The sequence below is a fragment of the Corvus cornix genome, chromosome 7 (assembly GCF_000738735.6).
Source record: "Corvus cornix cornix isolate S_Up_H32 chromosome 7, ASM73873v5, whole genome shotgun sequence".
Lineage (NCBI taxonomy): Eukaryota > Metazoa > Chordata > Aves > Passeriformes > Corvidae > Corvus > Corvus cornix.
The window spans coordinates 18099743-18125328 of NC_046337.1; the positions used below are offsets into that span (position 1 = coordinate 18099743).

Here is a 25586-nt window from a genome sequence, read left to right on the forward strand (position 1 = left end):
AAACTGGGGGTTTTGGCTGTGAAGACAAAGTCTTAAGGGGAGTCCTGTCAATATATGAACATGCACATATTAATGTGAATCCTTGAAGGTAGTACTATCTCTGTCTTTCATTTATCATCAGTGTAAACATACTATTTACCTATCAAAAGTTTTGAACCACCACACTATGACAGAGGTCAGTCGATGTATCAAAATCTCTCTCATAAATACTGTTTCCATTGGCAAGGTACTGATTCATCTCAAGTGTCATCAAATTATTTTTGGCACAATTTCTCTCTCTCCTGTTCCTTATTACATCACTGCACAGATAGAAATTCAGAGAAGTATATTTTCTATGAAAAGCATTTTAATTTAAGTAGTAGGGGAAACAACATAGTCCTGGCTGTTTGTCAGAAGATCTGAGGCAACATACATTTAAGCATGAATTGCAAATCCTTCCCAAGCAAACAAAATATTATCATGTAGAACCTAGAAGCTATTTGCTAAATATGACAACATACAAGTAATTAGGTTGTACACACACATTTTAGATATGAAAAGTAACCACAAAAATACCTACCTACTCAAAAAAAGGGACCCACCTCCCTTAAAAAAAAAAACAAAAAAAAAATCATATTTTGTGTTTCTTAATGCCCAAGAACCATTTCAACCCATGGTCTTGTCCCTTGCTCAGATCGTCTCCATCACCTGATGACTTTTTGCCATCTTCCTGTGCTCTTTCTGGTGGGATTTCTCATTACTGATCTTCACTTAAAATTATTCTATCTTCTAAATAACATCTTGGTTCCACCCACACAAAGCAGACCAAGTGATTTGTTCCTCCTCCTTCCTCCCACACCAGTGAGAAAACAAACCTGAGGTCAGGACTGATTGTTTATTTTGCCTGAGAATCTACATCCACAGGCAGAATACTTGTCTCCCTCTGTACCAATTACACTTCTACCAACTGCATCGATATGAAATCCCTACCTTACTGAAACCATCTTAAATATGGGTGTACCTTGAATGTCCTCTGGCAGAAAGGCACCAAAAGAAGAGATTGTTTGAGATGATCTTGTGCTGCCTGTGAGGACTATTATATGTCCAGATAGAGCAGGAATAGAACACAAGAACCTCTTCACCCAACCTACTGCTAGAGCCAAGCACTCTAAACTCACATTATGATTCCTGGGACACAGAAATTCTTTGCAAGAGCACTGTACAGAGGTACAGTTTATAGACAGGTTGTTTGTTTAAAAAAGAAAAGAATGGAATTATTGAGCTTATTTGATACTTTGAGCCTGTATGTAAAGCGTGCATTTTTAAAAATAATCATCTGCATCATGAAGTCTGGGACATCATGAAAGATTCTATAAAGCACTTTTAAACTGTCCCAGTTATATATGTGAAAAGAAACTATAAAAATCAGAATGAATGAAAAATTCTTAAATTAGTACAAGGGCAGAGCAACAGCTTTTTTCAAAAATGGCTTTTATGCTGAACATGTTTGCAGTTTTCAAATTTATGGGTGTAGCTGTCAACATGCATATTCACTTTTAGAATATCGTCCTGGCTTAATGAGGTCTCCTGGAATGATTTCTTTTAATAAGAAGTTAACATGCTTACATATGTGATTTCCACCTTTCTACTTTTTTTAAAAATATCTAAGCTACTCTTCAGCAGAGATATCACAGTAAAGTTTAAAAGTAAACTTCACAGCACATTCAAATACTTCAACACTTCAAAGTCAGCTTCCAATGAAACTTTCAAGTAACAATTGTCAAAGCTAACTCCTAACAAGTGTAGATCCATATCTTCAGCATAAGAAACCTAAGCCAGAAAAGAGTCACAAGACAGCTGCATTTTAATTACAATTACATACCATAACCAAATGATGCCATATTAGTAAATAGAAATAAGACTTCTTATTAGTCTCTTCATCTTTGCTCAGGCCTCATAATTGCAACCCATACAATGTGTACACCTCACTTCTTTGTCTCACCATCTTTCCACCTGTCTCCAGTTTATACTGTTTCTGTTAGGCAGAGCATAAGATGTTTAGATTCAGATAATACACACAAACCTCTCAGAACAAAATCTCCCCTACAACATCTGGCTGAGTGATGGTTTGAAAATTTTCCAGTAAAAATACCAGTGCTTCACTTACTCAGAACTGCTTCATGTGACTCCACAAGTCACTGACAGAACTGGTGAGGATTTTCAGATTCATACACATCCCTGAAAGAATGTCTCAATTATGGGACAAACAGATTAAGACTCTTCCCCTGCCCCTGCAGCTGAAGTAGCTGTTCTTTTCAAATGTATTCCATTTCATCTTCTCATTCACTTTTCTGCTTTTCAGGGTTCAAACTGCCACAGATCACTTGGCTAAACTGCCATAGTTCTCTAGCTGTTACTTGGAACTTGTTTCCTCCAGATCCATCATCACTGTTCTCTTCTTAGGAGATCCCTATTTGTTTAGTTTTTCTTCTCTTGTGCTCCCCGCAAGCACTCTGATATACTAAAAAGCAAACCACACCACTATAAAGATGGTCAGTTACCTCAAGACTGATGGGGGTTTTTTTTGTCTGTATAACCTAATATAGCAGAATTTCTCCACCATCACATTTATTTGTGAAGAGTCTGTATAAGATCAAATACACATTTCTCCTACTGTTACAACTTTGCAAACATCCTAAACAGTACATGTGCATGAATCCATTAAATACCATGCTTCCAGCGCTAGATTAAGCAACTGTAGATACAGAACCAATGCTGCTTCCAGATTACATCAAAAATTTGCTCAGAGAACTTACAAACCTCTTTTCTATAGGAAAATATCTAGGAAAATAACTGAAAAAAAATACTTGAGAGATTAATTTTTGCAACTAATAAAATATAATTAGAAATAATTATATACAGAACACAACATAAGTTGAAAGCCGAGAAGAACATCAATAGTTAACAGTCTTGCAACTCCTTGGATAAATGTGATGGCAAAAGCATCTTCATTCTTCCCTGTGTTTCTAAATCCATGCTGAGTGATATGGCCTTATTTCAAGTGGAAGTAGAAGCAGAAGTGGAACACATATTCCTGCAGACAAATAAGCATTTCACTTCACCACAGAACAACCTAGAATTTGTTTGCAACAAACTTCCATTATCTCTACCAAAGGGTAATACAATTCAGGTGTACTTCTTTTCCACAGGAAAGCCCTTTTAAGCATCACCTATACTGCTGGTCCTCTAGATTAGCACATTAGTTTTATTTCTAGCAAAGAAACAGAAACAATTAGATCACTCCTCTAATGGTTTTTAGTTCTATAGTGATAAGGGATGAAGAACTTTTAAAGAAAAAGTGTCATACATCTTTCACAAGGCCAAAGCCACTTCATATATAGATTCCTACTGCAAGTTCTTACCTGCAGGAAAGCTAAGGGCCAGAATGGGGGAGGTTTGGTTGGGTTTTTTGAGAGGTTTTTTTTTTTTTTCTTATGCACACACAATACAGGATAATAAGCATAAACAGCAATATCAATGTACAAGAGAAAACCATTCTTAATTTTTAGTTCAACCTCATACACTGCTCTTCATTTACCTCAAAAATAGAGATGGATATTGTTCAGTCACAGTGAACCCAGTGACCACAGTCCATCATTAAATGTAATACCAGCTACAATTTCCACTTCAGCACCAATTGAAGTATCACCTTATTACACTTTGTGAATTTCCACAAGCCCTCCAAGTTATTTTTGACATCTTTGACTCTGATCCTGCCAACACTTACACACATTATCTTAAGCATACTGAAATCCATAGCACTATGCACAGCACACAAAGTACATGCATCATTTCAGAAATGAGGACTTCATTAATTGTTCAGTACAGAAGCAAACCCCTCCAGACGTGATGTGCACAGGTTAGGAAAAATCACTCCAACGGCATAGCTATTGTTGTTCCAAGTGTTAGCATCTCTTAAAATTCTCTCAGTACCCTTCCACCCTCCCACACATATCACCTCCTTTACATTCTCCTTAAATGCCTAAAAATAACTAGCTATGCATATGGTCTGAGCACCACAGCCCTATACCATGTAACTGGGGAAAAAATATTTTAGTTTGCATAGTTGACCTCACATCCATCATCAGAAGATATTTTTCCATGAGTTATTTCCCAGAACTTAAACATTTAGCATAGGCTGCAGATTTGGCAATTGCAAAGTTCCACATTATTTAGCAGAACAAGCTTTTTTGTTAAAAAATTACCACATCAAACTACAAATTAACAAAAAAAAAAACCAAAAAAACCCCAACCTGTGAAAGCTTCATGTGCTTTTTTTCTCCCACCTGCATTCTCTCACATTGCAAAGGGATTTGAAATTATATATTTCATTTCCCTCCGTTTAAGGATTCTTTTCATTTTAGAAAGTTTTCATTGACATTAAAAACCAGTCTAAACTTACGACCTCACATAGCAACATAGCATTCCATGCCTTATTCAGGAATGGGAGACCAAACACTCATCCTTTGTTCAGCTTCAGCCACAAGGAGAAAAGCAGGAAGCACCTCGGTCAATGCGCTCTCAACTTTTTTCTATCAACATTCTTGCTCTAGCTAATGCTTTTTCCTCTGCTTCTTCCCTGTCCCCAAGTAGGTGACTGCTATAGAAGAAGCTGAAGTATCTCTGTCAAAAGTGGTGTTTTGAGTTATCTCAGAGCAAGAAAAAGGAGCAAGGACAGTTGTACATCCAAGTCAGTGCATCTCCAAGAGCACTGCAGCAACGCTTCTTGAGATTGCATTCTGCTAAGGCAGCTCCTAGGTCACAGTCTTAATTTCTCACCATCAAAGAGTCACACCTTCTATTTTACCTAAAGAACAATCATTTTTACTTACACTTATCCTCCCCACTGAGCTCCTAGCCATGCAAGCTCAGTGGGCACAGCAACACAACACTGTTGTTGGGTCTCACTCTAGTGAAGTCTGAGCTACAGTTCTGTTTCCTTCTACAGTCAGGGCTAGAAACACACATTGCACTTCATGGAACTGAGGCCTAAATACTACTACATAGAGCGTAGTACTTGAGAACAAAGGCACTCTAATTTATAAAAAGAAGAGAGAAACTAAAAAACGCAACAAACATATACGTGACACCCTCCACTCATTTTCCCTTCCCATCTCAAAAACTCAGTCTTAAAAAAATAAACAAGTTCACTCACTATTCATACAAACCTCAACATATGACACACCTACTATCCAAACCCAGACCCCCACATATTTATTAAGGGCAACTCATTAACTCTGACAGTTTCCAGCTGGTGGGGCTCATCAGCATCACCTGAGGGGCAGCTGCTGCTTTTCCAGGCAGCTGGGCTGCTCGCAGCCTCCTCTTCCAGGCCTCCCAGGAGAAGCTGGGGCAGGCCTTCACCTTCCTTCAAGCCTCATCCACAGCAACTCACTCCTGTGGTGTGCCTGGGGTTATCAGCCTTGGTCTTTGGTGGCACTGCACCAGGGAGAGCTGGAAGGAGAGGGGGAGAACAGAGAGCTTTGGCTGTCCCTGCTGCGGAGTGCTGAGTTGTGCTGCCTGCCCCACCCTGCCTGCCCTGCTGGGATGGCAGCCCACAGCTCATGCCTAAGCCTCCCTCATGTCCCCAGCCCACTTCAGCTCCCAGTGTGTGGCCACGTCTCATTACCTCCCAAACCCTCTCACAGAGGTACCACAAACCAACTCACACCCCACCGCACGTACCAGCAGATGCCAAAAACTGTTCCATGTCAGCACCCTTGCCGGGCACCATCCACCTGCACTCCCCGCAGCCATAGCTGCTGCCTTGAGGACTCGCTTCTCTCAGGAACATGGGAAGGCAAGAAGCCTGGCCCCAGGACTGACTTCCGCTCCAGCTACTCCCTTAAGGGGCAGTAAAGTCATTTGTTTTCTTTCCCCCATGGAAAGGAGGACAGGCCCATCTCCTGAGCCAGCCCTGCGGGTCCAACAGCGCCAGGCTGCTCCCCCTCACGGGGGGCTCTGGAGAGGCCCTGCTGCCCACACCCCAAACAGGCCTGGCTGCTGCCACGGGCACAGCCGTGAGTGGCTCACCGCCCACACCCCCTCAGAAACATGGTGTGAGGGCAACCCCTCCCTTGGAAACTTCACCTGGCACTGGCCACACTGCCCAGTGGCACCCTGTGGCATTAATGCACCTGTACCTTCCTTCCCATGGAAGCCCTAGGGCTCCTCACATGCTTAAGTCCAGCACGTGCTTAGACGTCCCAGGAACTGCATCTTGATAGTTTTAAATGTAAAGTTTAGGGGAATCATCTGTATTATCAGTGTTAATCACATCAAGTTCTATTTTGAAAATACGACTCACTAGTTGGTAAGAGTTTTCCCAAATTGCTTAGAAGATTAATAAAATAATCAACTTAGCAGAGGGGGAGAAAAACCACAAACTATTCCTGTAAGGAAATCACTTTATTGCCTATACATGTGAATGAGCTGTTTTAATGCTCAGGTTCACTGCCTCCTCTGCATTTAATCTCTTCCCTTTTATGTCCTACTCTGAATTTTTTTAAAAGACTTTCAGGCTTTTATAAAATTAATTATACAAATCATTAGTATTAAAAAAGTAATATAATGGTTTCAAGAACAAGCTTCACAGACTATCTGCATATTTAATCATCTCTGCTAATAAATTTTTAATCACTCATTGAGTTCAGGTTCTTGTCTTGAAGCTTAACTTGATAACAAACCTAGCAACTGGTAGAACTAATTGGTACAGAGTAAGTGAATAATTTATAAGAGGAAAAAGCACTGGGTGTTCTGGAGGTGGGCAGAGACCACAAGTCACAGATAGTTCTGGGAGGAAGCATGAAAACAGCGGCTGATTACAGGAATTTTGTGATACACTGCTGACATCCAGAGGCCAACAGTCAATACTGTTCACATATGTGAGCCAGGCTGTAAAGCGTGCTGTAAAGTCAAATTCATTAAGTTTTAAATATTCATGCATTTCATTAAAGTTAACATTAATTGCACTACCATACACATTGATTATGCATAGACCATAAGTGTTTAACCTCTGAAAGCTTGCAAGTATATTCAAGTAATGGGGTATGTCCCATCTTCGATGATTTCAGCTACAAAGTTGAAATTAAAAATGGAATGCATTACAGTGTGAGTACTAGAATAGTACTTTGAAATACTGGAACAGTAATAAAAATAATAATTTTTCTAATCAAACAGAAACACTGGTGTAAGCTGCAAATTGCTTTGTATTTTTCTAAACTAATTTAATAAAGGTAGCAAAAACTAGATATAAGATTTCTTAAAGACAAATGCTAGATGGATTTGCAAACCACAGCTAATAAATAGGTTTAAACAGTTAAGACTAATCGGTGAATGAGTGGCTTCTGTTTAGATGAAGATGAGTAGCTTTTAAAAAATGTTACAACAAAAAAAAAAGGCTATTCTCTTGAAATAAGCTGATTTTAACTTGAGATACCCCAAGCTCACTATAGAATAATTCTACCCCCAGGGAAGCACAAAATGCTACCATTCTTAAACCAGGATGTAACAGAGAACATTTGACAGAAATTCAATTATCCTTGAAAGATCCCACTTGTAGCTAGTTACATACATAATCCTCTTTTATTTAATGGGTTAAAGCTCTCTTTCAAAACATTTAGTTGGATGGCTCGAAGACTTACTACATTTCAAATAATTCATTAAGTGACTTAATAAGATTGTTAAGTAAAAACACTCAGAAGTTTAAAAATGTCATTTAATGCTGCCCATGCAACCTTAATTCCGGCCGTGTATATATATGCGTTACGAAACAGCAGTGAATTAACTTTTAATCTCCTTTGAGCCAAGATTTTAAGATTGGAAACTAAGGCACAAAGGGCATACCAACAAATACAATGCTGAGCTTTAGCACAATCTCTGCAATAGCTCTCATCTCACAGAGCATAGCCCTGCAGGGCTAATTACCCCAGATAGCAAGCTAGGCTTGTGCACTTACGCTGCTTCTGGTACCTCTGCATGGCAAGCTCAGTTCTCTCTTCCTGGCAGTGCACTACACATAAACACTCACAGAAGCATAACATTTTAAAACTGAAGAAAGCATGAAGAGTTTTTCAAATACCATGCCTCAGGTGCTCTCACACTGACTTTCCATCAAGGTAAATACATACCATTTCTTTAAGTATTAAAAAAAAACCATTTCGCAAATAACACCACTTTCTATTGTTCTGTTTAAAAAAAAAAAAATTCTGCCCTTAACACTCTGTGAGGTAGATATAACATAGATATAACATTGTCCACATTTTGTAGAGAAGCAAATGTTGGAGACAGATAGACCGGCTTGCCCAAAATAGTACTGATTTCTTCCTGAGCTGTTAACAGTTCCTGATTAGCCAATTCTCTTTGTGAAGGTGGGCACTAAGTGTAGTATTCCTAATTAGAAGTGACAGTTAACACAGTGAAATTCTGTCTAAATAGCATTGCCTACACCCCCAAAGAACTTTATGGTCAGACATCTCATGGGTGATCTCATCATAGAAATTCCTTGCTGTTTTTTCTGACAGGTTGCTAGCAAGGATCTTGAACGTCACGTATCAACCGCTTGTACCATTTAGTACATCTGGAAGAAGTCTGGGATATCAGAATATTTTTTCTTTTGAGGGGTGGTGTTTGGTTCTTTGCTTTTACACATTAAGACTACCTCCTTCATGTTTGTTTCTTCAGTAATATTTAAACAAGGAGGTAGCCTGTGAAGTCATTTAAACACCAAACTAGATTTTATTAGTTTTATGGGCTTGTTTTTTTCTGGCATAGTCACAAACAACCACGGAGTTCAGGAAAGGTATATAAAGAGATTATGTATTCTCAGCAACATTTCAGTTTAGATTTTAATTAAGGGAGCTGTCAAAATGCAGGAGGAAATGCTTTGCAGTGTAAGAAAGTTTTGAACTTGACAGTTAAAAAATTTCAAATGTCCAAATCCCATAGCTCATTAAGAAATACTTCCTTTTACTTGGGTTTTTTTATTATTATTATTTTGGTTTTTCATTTTTTTCAATTTCATTTGTGAGACAAAAACTGAAAAAGCAGGCAAAGCTTCTTGATGGTCAATGTCTCTCCACCATGTGACATAATCCCTACATTCTCTTTTCTTTTCTTATAGGTCCAAAGGTAGCAGGTACTCACTCACTGAGCTGAGTTGGCTTCTCTGTCAAGCATGCATACAAATAAAATAAAACTTACAGCAAAGCTTTCACATGTCCAAGTAGAAATGGACTACAATAGACAACGCATTTGTCAAGAGATGATTAAAAGAAAAAGGATGCAGAGAATGTTTGTCCTTATTCTATACCAACATCTGAAATAAAGCTACCTGAGAAGCAATCACATTATTAAACTCAACCTGAAGAGGTTTTAATTAAAATTATTTTTTTAGAGTATAATTTGAAATTACGTTTGAGGTTTAAGAGTTAAAATTATTAGACTGTAAAGAGTTTTACAAGACTTTCCTAATGTAATGAGCTTAGGCACCACATATGTTGCATCTTTGGTACACATTAGGAAGAGTTGCTTTTTTAATGAGCTTTAAAAACTGCATTTGCATACCAGAGGAAAAGGTCAGTGATGTGTGGATCAAGTCGGTAAATTAAGTATCACAGTATTATGTTATTATGCTTGCCTTCCAGAGACACACAATAACAAAACCACAGGCTACAGTTACCATACTGTTCTAATGCTTCCATCTCCATGACCTTGTCAGCTGACACATCCTGGCCCTGCTGTGCCTCAGGGCCCACTGGCTCCATCCCTCGCCCAGGCCTCCTTTACCTTCTCTCCCACCACCTCCTACAGCACAACAGCTGCTATGCCTGACAGTCAGGGAACCCAAGCAAGCACAGGAAGGGGGAGCTGGATTCAGTGTGACAGCCCATCTTCAAACACCACTTTTACTCCAGCCTTTACCCTATGTAAAGATACCCAGGACAACTTCCTGAACCATCACAAGATCAAATCTCTTGGACAGCAAAGCATCAGGATGGGGATGCCTCTTTCAGTCCAAGTACCATTCCACTCAACTTTTTGTTCAAGGATGCAGCAGTATCAACTCTCTTTCAAAATACCAAAAATTACTTTTAATGCTGTGGTCCAAAATTTGACCGGGTCTACTGGCACAGTTCTTTTTAGCTGGAATGTTAGACACTTGGTAAGCTGTAAAGACTGCTTCATTGGTAGCTACATTGAGGTTTTTTATGCAATAAATAATAAAATAAGCTAGGAACTGACTGCAAATACACTTTCATGAGGTTTTCAGCGGAGTAAAGTCCACTGGATTTACCTTTATTCGTAAGTATTGTAAATTATTGTTAATTTGCAACTATTATAACATTACCTTTATTTTTAAGGGCAATTGAAATCAATTCCCTCCTCAGCTGTGCAGAGATCCACACTACTCAACAAGTCTTTCTGCCTCTCTTTGTGTCAGAGATTATAGGTATACACTGAACCACATTATGCACTACATAATAATTTATGCATGTTTATACATTTCACAGCCAAGTAAGTGACAGTCCAGCTCTGTATAAAGATGTAGATTTAGTCATTAGATTAGAGGAGAAAATCCTTTAAAATATTACAACAAGAACAGCACAACTCAATACAACTGAGCAGTTATAAGTGGTTTTAATGATTTTTCACTTTTTGGATATGATAATCCTCAAAGTAGCATTCAAAAATATAGTGCAAAATATTTATTCATTTTATTTACAAATAAAATGTGCAGTTCAGCTTCTTATCCTTGCCACAGTAAATGTTATTCTTTTATGTGATGAACAGAAGTTATGAGAACCATTCATAGAGAAAAAAGTTAATTTTAAACCTAAGAACAAAGACCTTCTTTCAGTTATATTTTTGTAGGAGTTACACAATATTTTTCAAAGGTGTTTTCAGTTGAAAATAAAACCCAGAAAGTCCAAGACAACACTAAAGAATTACATTGGAAAGAATGGTTTTTCAAAACCATAAAGTTAATTTTGCTGTGACAATCACAAAGCAAAGTTCTTATCTACATAGAATATAAATTTTTTTTGCAGCTTAAACATAGAATCTTTACAATGTAATGGGGTTTTTCCCCCTTTTTGCTATACAAATTTCCTTTAGGGGAAAAAGTATACTAGTATCTTCCTCTCCCTCAGATGAAACAACAAACGCTTTGGTTAAAGAGCAATTCGCGCACAATAGTGTTTTAACTTGCAAGGCAGCACTCCTTTATTAAGTTGGTAGAATTCCACTAGCTGGATGAGATCAGTAAATCTGGTATGACCATCATCAAGGGTATAGAACAGCTTCCCATCATCTTCCAACTGTAAAAATGGAAAAACAAGATTCAGTAAAATCCTCTTTTGCTATGGTATTTCTTTCTGACTGGAATACGTGTTTGACATGTGTCCTTACAGACCAATGTATTATAATCTTATGAATACCGTGAGCAGGAAAAATACAGTGATCATTTACACAAAAAATAAACAACAGAACAACATTTTTTTGTATTATTTGACTTCAAGTACACACCTTAAAGGAAAGAACAGTTAAATCAGTATAGGAATACTCTTTCTGCACTAACAATACTACTCCATGCCTTTGCTTTGGAATTATAGATGGAGTTAATATGAACCCAGAGTTCTTACAGAGGTGACATGAAACAACCAAGTTTGAAGTTACTCATGGATTTCAACCTTTGTTCCACTCACTTCCATGATTTTCTATCACTTTTGTAAGGTGTGATGAGGCTACACACCAGTGCAGCAGTGTGCTGGGTGGTATTAGCTACACAAGACACTGCCCATCACAAGAGTAACATGCTTGCTCTAGTAGTATGGTCTTGGTTGCAGGAGGAAGAATTGCCGCAGCTCCAAACACTCATATTAGCACAGACACAGAAGAGAAAGAAGAAACTTCAATAGATACCATTCCTTTTGACTTTTAGATGCTTAAAAATTTGCAATCAGTATTTCCCTCTTCTAAGTTACTGAATGTTAGCTCTTGCACAATTTGTATTGCACTGCTGACTATATAATTTCTTGATTTAGTTCCTCTACTGCTGATTTGTCTAATATCAAGAGGATTAGTGAAATAGTAACTAATTGGTATTCATGTAAATATAGGGTGAAAAAACATATTTAAACTATTTTTAAAAAGAAAAGGGGAAAAAAGATACTTTATAAGATTGGAAAAGTAGTGAACAGAGGATCCTGAAGTAGGGCTAGCACAGAGTAGCAGATGGTGTGCTAGGGGAAGATGCAACTACCCTACTTGAATACAGAGGAAGGGAGAAGATATAATTAGCTGTCTTACCTGTAATTAAGATGTTTTATCTGAAACAGCTGTTGAACTGCTTATGACTCCTGGTTATTCTACCCCTTTCTACCATGTCTGGAAGTAGTTTGTAATTTCTTTATTCTCAGATTTTGGTCAAACCAGGTCAAACACTGCTAGTTCAGGAATTACCAATGTGTGAATGTGTAAACTACTGTGCTCCAGCCAAGAACCTGAAAATGGATTATCATTCATTGGACTTCCTTTATGCATGCAATTTTCCTTCCAACACAGGCGAGGAGAGTTAACAATTCAAATGTCTGTTATCCTCCTAACAAGTTAATTCCAAACCTTGAAATAAATACCAGACAGATTGCTAATTCTAAAGCTATCAATATTTTGCAAAGTAAAAACTCACATCGAAGTTCTGTTGCCCAAGAACCTAGCACCTTCTGCAAGCCAAGAAGGCTGTTATGAGAGAACATTTATTAGAAAAAGACAGTCCCAGAACTGTGTATCAACTCTTCATCTTTCATATGGACAAAATTTCAGGATAGAATACACTGAAGTGAACTTGCATCAGCTCAGAGTATAAAGGCTGAAAAATACCTTGAAACTAACAAGCTCTTCAATTTTCACAGTACAGGATCCCAAAAGTATCCCAAAGGTTTCCTTTTGAACTTTTTACAATCAATTCCCTACTACCCACCTGCAATACCTGTTGCACAGGTTACCAGTGTTAACATGAGGCACCTGTTAACATGGGTGAGGCATGAACTAGCACGGTGCACACCCTATCTAAAAGGAGACATTTTTAAGTGCAGCATAACATGAAGCAACCTAAAATACAAGAGAAAAATAATGTATTTAGAGATTGAATTGTTTTTACCTGTAAAACTGCTTTCTAAATGACATTTATTTATTTACATTTTGTAGGAAAGTTTGCCTTCACAATGGCTGGAAACAAGTAAGAGCTTAGAAGAAAAGTAGAATTTGAAATTCAAAGAGAATTTTTGATCTCCAACTAATAAGCTATGGAGTTACTACAGTAATACAAAATGCCTTGTTTCTTAGAAAATGAACACTACATTTAGATCAGCAGCAACTGGAACTAAAGCCCTTCCTCCCTCAAACAACAATTTTCTGAAATCTTTAAAGAGCACTGTTCTAGCAAAAACAGCATGTTTAAGTCAGGGTATTGAGAATGGAATGAGGGTACTGAATGCAACCAGAAACTGACAGAAAGGAACTGAAATATGCGGATATTTGTGGGACAAACAGCTTCCATGCTGACATACTCTCTCTGGATTAAGCTGTTCTCATCACAGATTTATTTTTTCTGGTTACTAGCATAGGAGAAATTGCTTTACTTAAAAAACAATTCAAAAATGTTTCCTTCAAGTAAGTCAAGTTTCACAATGAAATGGTACAGGTCTTCTCGATGAACAGCATGGAAAATATGACCCAAGTCTATAGACAATGATATCAAAACAAAGAATTCCTAGAGCCTCCAAAGATCCCACAACAGGAGAACAAGGTTTTAGCACAATCTTTTGAAGGGAAGAAGAGAATCATCCATTTCAGAGGAAACTGAAGATAACTACAACTTCCTGCTACATCTGTGGTTAGAAGAGAGGGTCTGTTTCCTGATAGGGAAAGAAAATTGTCTCTTAAATTTGAGAGTTAAAGGACATCCCAATAAAGTAGAACCATACACTCTTTGTATGGAGTTCAGAAGGTTTTCTAAGCCACACAGCAGTTATACCAATGTAAATACTAGAAGCGACTACAGTCAATAGATGCATAGAGATCTTACACCTGGGATTCTTACCATGGATTATATGTTGATGACCCCATGGAATCCAGGGCATAGCTATCACTTTTGGATGAAGGACTCCTCCATTGTCTGTACCTAAACACAACAAAATCCTGGACAGTTCTTCTAGCTAACACTGATCCACTTCTTTCATCCTCTCAAATAATTCCTTCCATTTTATTCTACATGAACTTTTTTTAGGGGAGGATATCAGCTACAAGCCCTAGGTAAGGCATACAGAAATTTAGTGAATGATCATAGGGTATCAACAGATCAAAAACAGAAAAAAAAGTGCCACTTGACTAATTTCTACTGAGAAACAGTGGAATCTGCCAGAAACTTCAGCAGGAAGATCCATGGAGGGCTAGAGTATTATGTGGTCTGGAAGAAAGGTTCTTGTAAAGAGAGATGAAAAAGCTCTGGGTCTGCTCAGTTATGTCAAGTATCTGCGGCCAAAACACAAAATGCTCAAGTGTTTCTCATCTCAAGAGAAGCAGCATGTAAAGAAACCCACATAAACCACCTCGTGAGAGAGTGGAAGCAATGGGGATGGCTGACCATTCTGGCAGGAGAACTGGACAGTATGTTAAATAAAAATTAACAGAAATATGATTTCAGCTTAGGAAATTTCAGCTTACCTATAAAACAGCTGGACTAAATAAGGAATTTTTTTTGTTTTGTTCCCCTGAAGAAGACCTGGACATGACTATACCACAGTAACAAGAAGAGAAGTCAACAAAATATGTTTGACTACAAATATTGATACTATCCTGAACAGAAGAGTCAGTGAGATATGGACACACATCTTAGATAGTCCAAAAGAGATGACTAAGGAGTTGTGTACATACTGAAAATTTAAAAGGAAACATGAACTCTATTAATACACGATTTCCATGTCATCAGGGTTGCTTCTATTCCAGTTGAAATAGATTTGTTTAGTTTTTCAAGAAACTTTTTAGGATTTCATAACACTAGTCAAGCTTTAGAACAAATCAAACAGCAAAGCTCAAAAATATTCAAGTCTGCTAAAGAATACTAATTATATTTAGTAATATTTGGTATTTATGATACAGGTATGATGTTTACCTCTTCTACAAAACAGCAAAAGAAGAAAAAATCCATCAATATTCTATCACAGTTATTCAATTGTTTGGTTTTACAACTCCATTTGTAAACTGAAAAAACTTACTTACTGGTACAATTTGAAAATGTTTTATTTTTAATCCATGACTCAGTGACAATACAAATGTTTTGGGGTTACTTTGGCTATCACGTACCAGGAATACCCTAGAAGAGATTGAAAAATTTCAAAGTAAGATCATTTGAAATCCTTTTGTAAATATCCAGTTAAAACTGTTCTAAATTTGTTACAGTAAGTACTAGTGAAAAGCGTAAATAATATCAATTACGTAAGTTAGGCTTTTAATCAGTATTTCTTTGCAAATATGTCACTGGGAATACTTACTCTTAAATTCTTCTTCACCTTGTCTATTATGTGAAAAACATGCATTCTCAGAATAAATGACACTGTAGGCGTTGGTTTTTACACTGCATAGAATTACAATACATCTCTTCAGACAGAAAAGCACCCTCAAAGTTTGTGCTTTGAACAAAATTTTTCTTTGGACTCTGACTTGAGAAAACTTGAGTTTTCTAAATCACAAGCATTATATCACAAGCAACATATAAATCACAAAAATCAAAAGGTAGTTAAACAGGAATTTGACAGAACAGGTAATGCAAGACACACAGAATGTTTTTCACATCTGGCCAATCCTCATAAATGCACTCTCATTTCTGCACAGTAGCAAAATTCCCAACAAGACAGAGCTATACACTGCTTGCTTTATGGAATCATTATTGAAATCATGACACTGAATGGCCAACAGTGCCACTGCAACTTATTCACTGATACATTATTCCAGTCAGAACGTGGACGAACATAACTTTTTTTTTTTTTTTTGCCATAGTCCTGGTAGAATAATTTGGTACAAGCAAAGAATGATTACCAGCATGAGACACTTTGCATTGAATCACCTGATTTGGAATACTGGCAGAGAACATTTTGGAGGACAGGGAAGAACCTGATTGATAGATTTGCAGTGGAGAGAGTCCGAACCACTTGTACTGTGCAGGTGTGGAACAGATATAGCTGACCAATGTACCAAACAAGGGAAATGGAGGGACAGCCATAGGCAAGCATGCTCCTCTTTCAGGACACAAAGGGAATGGGCAAAATGGACTTGCAGGTATCAATCAAGCAAGCATTAGTGACCACCTAATCGTAACTGTTTGCCCCACCACACACCAGAAATGAGAGCCCAGCTACTACATGAAAAGAAAGAATTTCAAGAGGGATAAAAAAAAACAGCCAAAGGTTTGCAGTGGATTTTCACTGACTACCGGCATAGATTCAAAATACTAATTTCATTCTTAAAGTTTTTAAGAGTTCTACTTTTACGAAGAAGCTATCTGGAATTAAGACATTTGGAGTCCATATAATCATTACCATCCCTGTGCAGTCTAGTTAGAGCCCCGTTACTAACGCAGTCACTCCCGAGGGCTGCTGCCAGCTCAGCGTTCGGCACGGGCAGGGACAGTCGGAGCGCCGGCAGCGCGGGCTCTGCTCAAACCGGCTCGCTCCCACCACCTAGTGGGCTCTCACCCTCCCCGGGACACGAACGCGACTCTTCACAGCAGTTACCACAGATCCCATAGATCCTGTGCATTAATTCAGTATTTTATGTATTTGTCATTAATGACTGGCGCTTCATTTTATTCAGAAAAATGACACTGTAAAAATGTGCCACTTTGCAAATATTCAAAATGGGGTCTCTACACCCAATTACTAGGATCCACATTAAAGGATACACAGTGTAATCACTTTGATGAGGATTTATGTTCCCATTCATTAGTTCTTTTAAAGTACATTTTCTTACTTTTTTCCTTGTTTTATCACACATATAAGCAACGTTTCTTCTCCCTCAGATAAAAAGACCTTTATTCTTTTCTAACATAATCACAATAGACCTACTTTAGCTGTCAAAGAACCTTTAAAAGCTTTATTATGAAGAAAGGGTTGTAGTTCACATAATCTCAGAAATGTTAGCTGGAAGGAGCTTTTTAGACATGCTGGATGACTCCAGTCAACTTCTCCCTCATAAAATTCTCTGAATCACCAGTTGCACTTTTTCATGGGCCTTTTGGTAATGCTCTTTTTTCACAAAAGTGGAAGTCCAATTAACCATCCTTGTGCTGATTATGACTGGGCTTGTCTCTCTTTCCTCCCCTTCACTTTTTTTTTTCCTGGAGCCCTTTCTGTAGATGTAGAAAACAGTACTACAACATACTTTATCTAAAAAATATAAAACTGAAGGAATCCAACCAGGAATCTGATGTTCCAGGTATCTAACTGGAAACAGACTCAAAGAAACTGAGATTTTTATGGAATTACTCATTGAATGAAGGAGGCCCAAGCTTACATTTAATACAGGACTAAAGATAAAAATGCAGAAATGAAAAGCAGGAGGATTTGAACATAAAATACCTACTTGCTTTGGCATTTTTAATTAATATTTAAATGAAATATTTTAAAATTTAAAGACTTATCCTAACACTTACTGTTTACTATTAAAGGATGACACAATTTTTAGTCAATTCATGAGAAAAGAGCATATTTTTTTCCAATGTCTGTCCCAGCACATTATCTTAGAATAATTTTTTTCAGACTTCCTTTTATTCTTTCATCACTAATTGAGATACAAAAGACAGTGGTGCCAAGGTTGACAGTTCCCAGAGAATACTGTGCAAAGACACAGCTCAAGTGCTTGGCTCTGAACAGACATAAGTAATTGGTCAGTGACAGAATCAAAGTCTTAGATCACCACTTCATTGCTTCCAAATGATACAAAATAGGAACCAACTGATCCCCAGATAGCCCTATATAAACGAACTTTTATTCCTATTAGGAAAGTGCAAACTCCTCCTGCCTTCACCTCCCCACAATAACAGGCACATGAAAATAGTTGTTGGTTAGAAACATGTCTCAGAGAAGCTATGCAAAGAATTAACTTACCCATCTACAAGTCCATGCTGCAAAATAAGTCTCTGAGCCTCTTCTCTAGAGATTTTATGATGAAACCATGACTGAGATCTGTGTATAGCTGTAGAAAAAAAAAAAATCAGTGAAAAAACACTTTCCCTTTATTGAAAGAACCAGTTACTGCGTTTCTCTGGCAAGGAATTAACTCACACATACCCATGTTAGACATGGCAATAGGACTACCATGTGAGTTGAGTCGGAGACACCCTCTCCTCTGCATGAGAAAGAAGCAAAAACATGACTTCAAAGCTCTTTTGTTAAAAAAAAAAACAAAAAACCAAACCTCCAAACCAGAAAATACTATTCTGATAAATCAAAAGTGTTTATACCCGCCATGCTAATCCTTCTTCAACTGCAACTGACAGGGCTTCTGTTGGATTTTCTATAATTCTGCTTCTGTGTCCTGAGAAATCCATTGCTACTAAAGAATTTTCTGAAATGCTTCTCTGCAACAAAGAAAAATAAATTTAGTTTTCTCATTTTTTATAAGATTCATCATTTAATAGCGAGCTTCTGAGAAAACATTATGTTTTGTAAGTGATATTTCAAGTATTGGCAGTGTTTCCCATCAGAGCCAAACTCGTTGTACCCTAGGGAGCATTTGTAATTCCAGTATGCTGCTGCAAAGCTCAATTTTACAGTCTGGCAGGACAGATCATCTTTTTGCATTACTGCAAGGGATGATAAATACATCACCTTACCATAAACTGTATTTATATTTTTAACTATAACTAGCCCTCTGCATGTCAAAACAAGTCAGGAAACTGTTATTAAGATGTCCAAGTAACAGGGAAAAAAAGGTAAAATACAAAATTATTATATATAATGATCAAATGAAAAAATATTCAAAATATTTCATTAGAAATATGTCAAATTTATTTATTTGCTATATAAACTTCCATTCAGTTTACCATATTTAAGCATTGAAAACAGCAATTTTTATGGAGTGTAACTTCTATTTTAATACATCCCTTCTAACTCTAATCACAGACTCAATAACAGCAGCATCTGTGTCTTGGGGTGACTTGGGGTCTATTTTTTCCCGAACCTGGTGGGGGAGGGCTGGTTGTAACCTGCCCTCTCTCAGAGGATATATTTCCAAATTTGTCCAAACTGGCACAGTCTGTTATAAAAAAAGCTTGGGTTTTTTTCTCTCAGTGAAGATCAAATTTGTAACAACTGAATAAGAACACTGAAGTTTGACAAAACAGTCCTAAAAATCACCAAAATGTTTCTCAGAAACCAAGGTTTACAAAATCAGGTTGTATAAAGATTGCAATGGCTCAAATGTTGGCAGGCACTGGAATATCTAATAAATAAAAGAGCATTCTAGCACTCCATAAATTAAAGCAACATCTGGACACAAGAGGCCCAGATTTCTGTAGGGTTAGCAAAGCTTCCCAGTCCAAAACCAGAGCAGCTCTGTTTTGTTCTTGCTTGGTTACAAGCATGGATGTAACTAGAAATGGAAGACAGCAATACTGTAGTTCACTTGACTTAGGTCTATCTGAGTAACTGTAACCTGTACAGAACTTTGCAAAAGTAAAAAAACAAGGGCAAAATAAGAGCAAATGTTTGCCTCTAGCAGAATGGAGGGAACTCTTTGTAGCTGACATGGTTGAGAAATTAAGGAATGTGAAATGTGGAAGCAGCTTCCTTATGAAGTATGTTCATTAGCATGTGCACTTAATCCCCAGATTATTCAATTTGCTGCTTAACTCATGAACTATACACAAGTAGAAAAACAGTGCCACAGTTAGCAGTAGGTATAGATTCTGCCTGTTAGAAGCTATGGGAGCTAAAATGCACACAACAGTGAAAGAGGAGAGAATCAGTGATGGCTCCCAGATCCATCATAAGAGCAGCTGCTGGCTATTGCAGTAGCTTCACATGACACAAACTAAAGACATGGGCAGCGTATTAAGCACATGCTTAATAAGACATGGTTATTAGCAAGGTCACTGAAAACTACCTTTGTTGAATACCTGTGATAGCAAATGCATTTCTTAGGCATTCTATCAGCAAGAACTATAATAAAAGCTAAAAAAATCCACCATAAAATCACTGTCACAGATCTCGGCAACAAGTAATTTTTATCCAATTTAGCCAACAAAAACCACAAAATGGATATAAATCATCCACGAAAAAGTCTGAAATCAAATGACTCATGAAGAGCTGGGATAACATAAGATACTAAGAAAAGGACAACCTCACCCAATCCCAACTATCTGACTTAGAAAATGGACACAGTATCTAGTACAGGCTGTTTTTTCTCCAAAACAGGGCAGACTATCTGCCAAATTATGGTCTTCCTCTGAAGTCCAGTCAGTATTACACCAGCTGAAATTCATCTCAAGTAAATATTTTATATTTTTTTAAAAATTAAAAGAGGAAGTATACTGAAAAGGATTTGTTACAACCTTCTTATTCATCAGCATGTGTAACCTTAAACACTTTGCTTCTCTTTTAATGCATTTACAGTTCTGCTGCTTTGTTTTCAAAATCTTCTTTCCATTCAACAGTAATAAGCCAATGAACTCCCAAAATACTGAAGACTTTACTAAGGGAAGAGCCTTTTAACTGGTTTGTTCTAAGTAAGAAAATTAATTAATTAGCTCTCTAGTCAGCCCTGGCAGCCCTAAATATTTTGGCAAGCGTTCGCACATGCAAGGTTTTGAAGGAGCAGGTCAGTAGTATAACTGACACAAGTTACTTGAAAAGAGCACAACAGCAGAAACATGTATTTATTCATGGAGCTACTGTGGCACATACCATAGGTGTTATATTCAAAGGGCTGCAGCCACTTCTACCTTGATATGGTTGCATGTAATTCTGATAGAGCTGCATCCCATACTAAAACCAGAAAATAACATGGTTAGCATTTTAAATTACAAACCTAAGCCAAGTAAGGTTTTTTTTTCAGATGTAAAAGATAGCACAGGCTTTACTTTACCATTAAAAACCAGGGACAAAAGCTAAGGAAATGTACATCATCATTGTTGCCGCTGCCTTTATAAATGTACACTTGTGCATTAAATACTACCCATTTAATATATTAACTGGCCCGTTCCTATTTTGTCACAAACAGTCACATTTTAAAAACATTAAAGTTCCATTCTTGTGTATTCTTGTCGCTTTGTTCAACAGTACTCAGCAATCTCACTGAATTCAACATGGTTACACAGAAGCATATGCTTAATGTTAAGAATTTTCAGGACTGAGGCATCATTGCCTCCCCTAAAATGATTCCAGAAATTTGGTCTCTCTCTACTTGTTGGGATGAAAAAAACAAGCTTTCAAAGTAAAAAATTGATATTGCTATTGCATGGGAACCTAAAAATTATGTTACTTCTCTACTCACAGCATCAAAATATCACATACCACACTTAAGCAAGAAGTTAACTCCACACAGAAAAATTACCTTGAGTAACCTAATTGCTGTCATCCAACAGGTCCTACTTTGTTCATCATCTGCACAGAGCTGTTTCAGGTCTCTGCTTCCTCCTGATTTGTTAGGCTAGAAGGCCACAGCACATTTTTTTAGCATTAAAGCATATCTTGAAGATAATACCTGTTGAAATAAAAGCCACTAATTCTCCTATTTTATAATAGACAGCTGAATATTGCTTTCAAAGCCTTAAAGAAACTTAAGCTTACCTAAAAACTGTGGCTTGCTTTAATATGTATCAGAATAATAAGCTTGTACCTTAAAGCAGAATCCATAGTTTGTTGGTGCTCCAGAAATCTTTTTGCCTGTTAAAGACATGTACATATCACTATTGCTGAATTCACAGAAAAACTGCAGATGCCTTGGCTCCTAAAAAGAAAAGCAATGTAATACAGTTAGACTACTTTTAACCAGCCTCTCCAAATAAGAAACTTGGAAGGTTACAGTTATCCTGTTCCAAAATACAGTTTTATAAACTGCAGTTTTAACCATGACATCATGAAATCTAAAAAGAGGCAACTCAATATTCATTTCATAATGCAGAGGGAAAAAAAATCAAATTAGTTAAAACGTTTATTCTTCTAGAGAGGAAAAAACCCCAAACTACAAGTTATATAATTTCTGGGAAAACTTCCACTAGATTCAAGCAATAATAAAATTAGAGGAGACAAGTTTTGAGAGCAGTATGCATTTCAAACATCAAAACAAACTAAACTTTCATAATCTGAAAAACAACATACTGTTATAATTATTACTCAGTACCACTTCTAACCATTATCTCTACCAGCTAAGCTTAATTATGCCAAGGAAGCAAACAAAAGAAATTTGCCTAAGGATAAAAACCAGCTCAATGCAAACTTTGGCAGGTAATCACAGAAAATCCAAAACAACAATAAACGTTGGTTTAAGTAGTTTATGTAAAAGGTTTCTCAACTCCAATGTTTAATATGATAAAGCTTAAATTACCACCATTAAAAATTTGAACTAGTAAAATGAAAAACTGTCCAGTGACAAATTTTGAGAATTCCTAAAGTTATCCTGTAAAAATTCTTATTTTATATAATTCATTACTATATCCATTTTTCAGAACATCTACTTATACTTCAGAAATTTAACTAGTATTTGAAAATTTATTTTAACAGGGTACTCTGTTATGAGAAATATCAACCAGAATGAACCAAACTTACCAGGCAAAAAGAAACTACAGTTTCTAAGACAACACCTTCCCAGTTTTGTATATCCATATCTCTCTAGATTTTATCTATAATAGCTAGATTTTTTTTTTTTTATCACTACAAGTTTAATTATTTGGTTATAAATTTTGGTTGTTATTATTACAGCAAATGATAAATACATCCATATTTGCTCTCACTTCACAATTCTTGCTCTCTCTTTTTTGTTTTCCTCCCTTACCTTAGATGTACCTTTAGTGGAAAAATAAAGGCCAGATCTTCTCAAGAGAAAGTACAGTTTTTTCCATGATTTTTTTCCCTGCTCCTTTGCATACAAATAACCATGAATCTCAGGATATGTACTGGAGCTTACGAACATCTGAAAGAAAGAATCAAACATTTTTCTTTTCCTCTGAAACCAGCTTTGTGTTTCATTAACATACTCAGGGCTAAGGGGAATAACTCCTAAATACACTATCACACCACAGTAATTCAGTTATGATTGCATCTAATCCCATTAACAGTACCTCTGATTTAAGGCATGTAGAATGTTACACAACTCCAAGGTATGCTAAGCAAGTTACATATTTATATGGAACCATATGGTTTGAAATGAGAGCATTACTTCTGCAATATGCGAACTTCTGCAACTAAACCAGTGTAAGAATCCCATGCTTCAGACCCTATTTATATAAAACTGCTAATCAGTGCTAACAACAGAAGAAAAAAATTACATCCCTCCCCTCACCCACCATGTTACAAACCAGAGAAAAGAACTGATCTGAGTTAAAATTAACTCAGCAAACCACAAACTCTGAATTACAAAACCATGCAGGTCAGGCAGATATTAGCATAAAAGGAGGGAATAAAGGTCTCTGCACATGAAAGGTGCTTAAGTAGGAGCTTTAGTAGAGCCAAAACCAGAGAGACTGGGCCAGTCCTCAAGACAGCTCCTGCCTCTACCCAAGACATCCAGTGGCTTCTCTTCAGCCATTTCATCAGACACTGCCAGAGGGCAACAGAGCTTTTACCTTGCTGAGGCTTAGACAGTTCTACTCAGTCTGCAAAAGTACCACTAAAAGTGAGCAACCATGTTATTAACTTTATTCTCATTCCATGTAATGCATTCATTTTTATCACTGTTCTTCCAATAACACTACTCAGAACTATGACTCTACACATATTAATCCCGAATTCTTCTATTTCCATATATGCAAAGGAATCTGTTATTACTGAGCTCTTTGAGGAACCTTCCCTCAGGACTGGTCTGTGGTATCATAAATTCTGTCAAGTCTTATAAAGAGGTATGGAACAAAGGATTTTCTGGTCAATATCTGCAGTTTTCATTGCTGAATTTTCCTCCTATCCACCGCCATTTCCAGAAAATCTTATTTGAGGAGTGAAACAACAGATTACAAGGCAAGAGATGGACTGGCCAGTACTAGATTCCAGCAGAATGAAAAAGTGAACGTGATTTTGGAAGCACACCGAGTTCTCTGGCCACTAAATAATGCAGTCCAACCAAGATACACAAGGTTTCTTTGACTTTTATTATCTTCCTGCCTTGCAGTGAGATGCATGACTGTACCACCTGCAGACCAACCTGAGCTGGTGTGAATGCAGTAACACGAGTAGGTTCCACAGGCCAGGGGAGTGCCCCAGCCCACCACCAGCACTGCATTATGAGCAGCTACACTGCTATTCACCTGAACAGTTTAATTACAGTAAGCCTAGGTACATCTATCTACACGTGCTGCTGGCACACAGCTGTGTGCAAATGCAGTTTAAGCTATTTTAGCCACACTGAAGCAGATGGGTTCGTCTTGGTACATGTTCTGGCTGTTAATCTTCCCATTTGCCACATACTAACAGGTTTACAGGTGGGAAATATAAAGGTTGAACTGGAAAAGCATAAAATCCAGAAACAAAGTCAAATGAAAGCCTTAGGAAAATCTAAACGAGTCAATGTATGCAAAAACAAAAGAGCATCTCTTTAGGCTTTAATGTCTCTGCTGAAGCTGAAAGGAGTGGTTGGCTTCCTGCCTGCACAAGTGTCTTCCCCAGGATTTCTGCCATAAGAGCTTCAAACCAGAAATGCTGTCATGAAAAACACTTTTCTTACTCAGCAGACCAAAGTGGAGGAGCAATACAATGCTAAGTTTCGACAGTCACTGTTGTACCCATGCTATCAATTAAAATAAAGTAGCAGTAATGCTAGGAAAAAGGCAATCTTAAATCCATCTTTTCCTCTATAAGACAGCTGAGGACTGAGTGAGAAAATAGAACATGAACAAGCTGTAGTCAAAACCATTAACTGTCAGAAGGATGAGCAGTAAAAATATTTCAGAGTGAGAACTGAATGTCTGTAATAAATGCCAAAAATGAATGATAGTAGAAAAGAAAATTTCCTTGGGCTGTTTTTTGTTTCAGGTTGGTTTTTGTTAGGGGTTTTTCATTGCTCTTTTGTTTTGTTGGGTTTTTTTTTAATAAAGGTACATACAAGTTTGTTATAAGAGGGAATGGATCCCTGTTTATGCAGATAAGAACTAATCATAATAGGACAAAAATAAGAAAAATCCTTAATACTGGAAGAAGAGGGGAGAGCTAAATGATAGTGTGCTGCAGACAGGGACTACTGATCACACAACATGCAGAAATAAACTTGCACCATCTTCCCCACACAGTGAAATACATATCCTGATACGCAGAGTGGTGTCAAAAGCCACCACGTCTGGCAGA

At 37.3% G+C, this 25586-nt stretch overlaps 1 protein-coding gene across 8 annotated transcripts in view; it reads right to left on the minus strand.

Moving 5' to 3' along the window:
* Positions 1-10658: 10658 nt before the first annotated feature.
* GRB14 (growth factor receptor bound protein 14) overlaps positions 10659-25586 on the minus strand; it is a 58639-nt gene continuing 43711 nt past the window's right edge. For 3 of the 8 annotated variants that reach the window (XM_039555238.1, XM_019290421.3, XM_019290417.3), the window contains 9 exons: positions 23089-23226; positions 21934-22044; positions 21649-21744; positions 21000-21080; positions 18557-18673; positions 18384-18441; positions 18201-18288; positions 15319-15412; positions 10659-11357 (listed from right to left, as the gene is read on the minus strand). In XM_039555238.1, the coding sequence (XP_039411172.1) occupies positions 11211-11357; positions 15319-15412; positions 18201-18288; positions 18384-18441; positions 18557-18673; positions 21000-21080; positions 21649-21744; positions 21934-22044; positions 23089-23226 (930 nt within the window). In that variant the 3' untranslated portion in view covers positions 10659-11210. Of the gene's footprint in view, positions 15413-18200; positions 18289-18383; positions 18442-18556; positions 18674-20999; positions 21081-21648; positions 21745-21933; positions 22045-23088; positions 23227-25586 lie in introns of all 8 variants that reach the window. The other 5 variants (XR_005602357.1, XM_039555240.1, XR_005602358.1 and 2 more) reach the window with 5 other exon arrangements.